Below are 5,133 nucleotides of genomic sequence, written 5' to 3'. Positions count from 1 at the left end.
CAGGAACTGGGCAGGAGAGCAACCTTGACAACACCCATAAATTTTCCAGTTAGGAGATTAGAAAATATATCATTTATTTTTAAGGAAAGTATAAGAATATTCACATCATTTTAATTTTGACAGTATATATGAATACCATATATACAACTGGAAACATATGGACGCATAGGAGGGAGATGAATGCATGAAAACGCTATCAGCATTCACCAGTAATCAATGTGTTTGAAGAAATTTTTTCTCATGTCTTATGTATTTTCATTGCTTTAAACATTATTCTGATATTTGATTTCAGTAAGCCACTTTAAATTTGTTGATTTTATATTTGGGTAAAGCATTCATAAAAAATATTTGTTCAACTATGTTTATAGCAGCATTATTTGTAATAGCCAGAACCTGGAAACAACCTAGATGCCCTTCAATGGAAGAATGGACGAAGAAAGTGTGGAATATATACTCAGCAGTAAAAAACAAGGACTTCTTGAATTTTGCATGCAAATAAATGGAAATATAAAACACTATCCTGAGTGAGGTAACCCAGACCCAAAAAGATGAACATGGGATGTACTCACTCATAATTGGTTTCTAGCCATAAATAAAGGACACTGAGCCTATAATTTGTGATCCTAGAGAAGCTAAATAAGACGGTGAACCCAAAGAAAAACATATAGTTATCCTCCTGATATTGGAAGTAGACAAGATTGCTGGGCAAAAAATTGGGAACTGGGGGGTGGGGTGGAATGGGGGAAAGGGGAGAGGGGGAGAGAGGACTGGGACTGAAAATATCATGTTTAAATAAGATTTATTCTTATTTGAAGAAGGATGTGAAACAATATATTTCATATTTATTGAATCTGAAATATTAAATTTTGTTTTAATATGCAAATTCTAGGAGAACACTTGAAAATTGACATAATGGTTATTAATATCTATATTAAAATATAATGTATATGCTTAGGAAAACAAAAACTTTTCCTAAGCATAATATTATTATTGATTGAAAAGTTAGTAAGATGGTAAGTAAATAGCTTCTAAAATATCTAAAGAATGTGAGTGGAACTAATAAACTTATTTATAACTGACCTTTAAAAATTGTGTTTTAGAAAGCTAGAAAGCCCATGTAAGACTAACTACAATAGGTTTGTTAGTCATAATTATCTGAGTAATGAACAATGCCCAGCAGATTGATTTTATTCTATAGGGAGTTTTTCATAGCATTCAGGGAGTTTTACTATTGGATTTAAAAATAGTATTGAAGATAATAAGAAATAAATATCCTTTAAGTTTGTTTTTTTAAAGAAAATTAACCTGAGAAGAACACCTGTTACTGACAGTCTTGTTGCTGAGGCCTGAGTATCTTCATGGAGAAAAATGCTTCATTGCATCTATGTTTGTAGCTATTTTCATAAGAATTTGGTGAGAAAAATAATTTTGTTTTCAACTTTAATGGTCCAAACCCTTTACTGGAAAAAGTTTATTATAATGTGTGAATATTTGCATAAAATTATCATGTGGCAGTATCTTTTAAGGAAATTTTCTAACAAATGTGACATACAATAGTCCTGAAATGCTAAAGGAAATACTTTTCTTTTTACATTTTCTCAATCCCTACTGACACACATTTGTGATTTTATACTTCCAAGATTTGTGCTCAGTCATGTGATTTTTTAAAATTCCATGTGGCCAACTGTTCTGATTTGATTCTTATAAGTAAAATTAACCTTTCTGATTTTACTTTTGTAATTGCCATAGTCAAGACAAATTCTGTTTCTTGGAGTCAGAGGATTATATGGCTTTTAATGGCCTCTATGTCTTCTTCCTCACCTGGCCATTGGATTTCTTGAGAATCTGGGGAACATGAAGAAAGGAAGGGTCTCCCATAGCAATTGCATTTTATGTATGTTAAATCTTGGAAAACATAAAACAAAGATCACCTTATGTTTTTTTGAGATTTGACAGTGGAATATTTAATAAATTTTACAAACATACCTGCTTTTATACTATTGTGTTTCAGCATCCAATAAAGTCCATGCAAATTTTCTCTTTCAAAATTTCCAGAAAATATATAGGTGAGTAAATTTCACAGAACAGTTTATATGTCTATTTGGAACAAAATGTACCCTGTGCAAATTTCTGAATAATATTTCAGGTCTACATATTTTCATTGCCTGAAGATTATTTATTGCCTTTTTCTCTAAGAAGATATCCTTTACTACTTCTTTGAAAATAATGCAGATGATTGGAGAAAAATAGTCTATTCAAATTACATATTCTGGACTGGAAGTGTTATATAATTCATATTGACTACTAATATTCAAAATATTAAAGTTTAGGTTGGTAGGAAATCCCTTACGTTGGACTTGTCTTAATACTTCATGGCTATTCTTTTCAATGGATGTTTAGACCCTGAAGCCTGATATTTCTAGTGATCAGCTCCAATTTTAGACCAGCAGTATAGTGATACAGACACACAAACAACTTTATGCCCAGAACTGTGCATATTATTATTACAGAAACATTGTAAAGCGGTCCCAATGTGAATGCTCTCCCTTCTGTATTCTAGGATCTAGCATCACTGTCCTGACCGATTAGATTCATGGGTACATGTGACTTTGAGAAAATTTCTGCCTTGCGTGTTTTTCTGTGGTCATTGTAAGGTAGGTAGTTCCATGTTCTATTTACTTGATTCTTTATATAGATGTAACATTTATTACTTCTGCCAATGCAGATATTGCAGAGACTGGCAATTGACTCTACAGTGATGAGTTATGCAATGTTACACAGCACCATTAGTTTCACAACATCTCTCAAGAAAACATCTGTGTCAGAAAACACAGTGACATTGTTAAAATTGCTTTAAATCCATTTACAAATGAAATATTAAAGCATTCAAAATTCACTGGTTACCTTTTAAAAATTTTTATTTTTGCAAAAATTATATTTCTTAGGTCAATCATTAATACATTAAAAGTTGTGTATACATATGTGTCTATGTGTTTTATCTTAAAATAAAGGACTTGTTACATCATGGATTAACATAGAGTTACAGGCTCATTGTCACAAACAAAAAATCATAATTTTCTTCAGATGTCTGTAAACCCATAAAGAAATGAATAATGTTTATTTGCATATATTTTGTTGAAAACAAATGAGAAACTGTACTGAATATTTATGGTTGTCTTTAATAAATTTATAATCAGGTAACATATATGAAAAGCACAGAAGAAAAAGAATATTTTAAGTTTATTATTACGAGGCATGTTCATATCTTGGAATATTACTACTTAGGATATGACACAAATATAACTTTAACAAGCACAAGAATAACTAATACTATTTTACTCCCATACAAGAACATTTAAAGGGTTTTGTGAAAAGAAAGTAGGATGATGCCATCTGAGAAGACAAAAAGAAACATCAGAGGATGAAGAGCAACCTGGAGAGTTTCAGCAATTTCAAAACCCAGTATAGCTGAGAATAAAAATATTATGTAAAATAATATTTCATATGATATGACTTTTCAACTTGAGCTTGTTTCTAAAATATTTTAGTATAAAATATATTTTGCATTTTCTCAATCTAAATTTTGTATTATTATGTATTGTAAATGTATTTAAATCAAGCAAAGTATAAATATATATAGAATTAAAATTAATTTATTGCTATTTAAAGCAATATGCTTAATGCCAGGTAAATTAATGTCTCTGGCCTTCTTAGTTACCTTTCAGATAATTGCATGGCACAAAATATATAAAATATATATAGAAAAAATTGCATAAAAATGATTCCTATGTCAGGAAAGATACAAAAGCACAAAGAATACTCTTTGTCCTTATATACTAAGGAGCATTTGGCATTTACTAATGTGGACTATCATATGATACTATTCTTATTTCATCTTGGTCATGTTTTCTTTGTCTCATCTCTTTGCAGTGAGAGTCCTAAGTGGGTGTGATGGAAGGAAACAGGACCCTGCTGACTGAGTTTGTCCTCAGAGGAATAACAGATCGTCCAGAGCTGCAAGTCCCCCTGTTCCTGGTGTTCTTCTTCATCTATGTCATCACCATGGTGGGCAACCTTGGCTTAATCTTTCTCATCTGTAAAGATCCCCATCTTCACACTCCCATGTACATTTTCCTTGGAAATTTAGCCTTTACTGATTCCTGTACTTCATCCTCTGTGACTCCAAAAATGCTTATGAAATTTTCAAATAAGAATGACATGATTTCCCTGGGCGAGTGCTCTGCCCAATATTACTTTTTTTGTTTCAGTGCAACCACAGAAGTTTTCCTATTGGTAGCAATGGCCTATGACCGCTATGTAGCCATATGCAATCCTCTGCACTATACAGTAGTGATGTCCAAAAGACTGTGCACTGTGTTAATCAGTATGTCATATATAATTGGTTTCCTAAATCCTGCAGTTCTTATAGGACTATTATCCAGATTAACATTCTGTCGGTCTAATATTATTGATCATTTCTATTGTGAAATCTTGCCACTCTATACAATCTCTTGCACTGATCCATCACTTAATGCATTGGTGACTTTTATTATTGCTTCTTCCATACAAATCAGCACCTCTGTGACCATTGTAGTCTCTTATGGCCGTGTCCTATTTGCTGTCCTGAACATGAAGTCTAAGAGTGGCAGAAAGAAAGCCTTCTTCACCTGCAGTGCGCACCTGCTCTCTGTCTCTTTGTTCTATGGCACTCTCCTCTTCATGTATGTCAGTCCTGGGTCTGGACCAGGTAAAACCCGGGATAAAATGTATTCACTGTTCTACACAGTTGTGATTCCTCTGCTAAACCCCTTTATTTACAGTTTAAGAAACAAGGAAGTTTTAGGTGCACTGAAAAGAATTATAAAATGATAATCATTTGATTATCACTTTAAATTTTTGTATAACCTTTCCTCTCTTTTAGCAATGCATCATAAAATTTGATCCTCTGTTTTTCACATAATCAAAATTTTACGTATTTTTAAAAGGAATAAAAGCTATATTGTGAAAGTTTGTCTTAGTCACATTATTATAAAATAGTTAATAAAGACAGAAAGAGCTAATCCTTGCCATTTGTTGTTTTAAAATTCAAGCTCTCTGTAAAAGTTTCTTCACTAAGTAATTAATATTTTAATT

The 5,133-nt window shown here is 31.9% G+C and overlaps 1 protein-coding gene across 1 annotated transcript; it reads left to right on the top strand.

Moving 5' to 3' along the window:
• The first annotated feature begins 3,948 nt into the window (after positions 1–3,948).
• On the top strand, positions 3,949–4,869 carry LOC142838113 (olfactory receptor 5AC2-like). The gene has a single exon (XM_075953445.1). It carries the CDS (start codon positions 3,952–3,954, stop codon positions 4,867–4,869), a length of 918 nt encoding a protein of 305 aa, XP_075809560.1. The 5' UTR covers positions 3,949–3,951.
• Positions 4,870–5,133: the final 264 nt, after the last annotated feature.

The sequence above is a fragment of the Microtus pennsylvanicus genome, chromosome 1, assembly GCF_037038515.1.
Source record: "Microtus pennsylvanicus isolate mMicPen1 chromosome 1, mMicPen1.hap1, whole genome shotgun sequence".
NCBI classification, from domain to species: Eukaryota; Metazoa; Chordata; class Mammalia; order Rodentia; family Cricetidae; genus Microtus; species Microtus pennsylvanicus.
This window is presented reverse-complemented; position numbering and strand designations above follow the sequence as displayed.

What these genes read in the sequence shown, in the direction of transcription:
- LOC142838113 (XM_075953445.1), top strand. Translation starts at nt 3,952, where the DNA reads ATGGAAGGAAACAGGACCCTGCTGACTGAGTTTGTCCTCAGAGGAATA.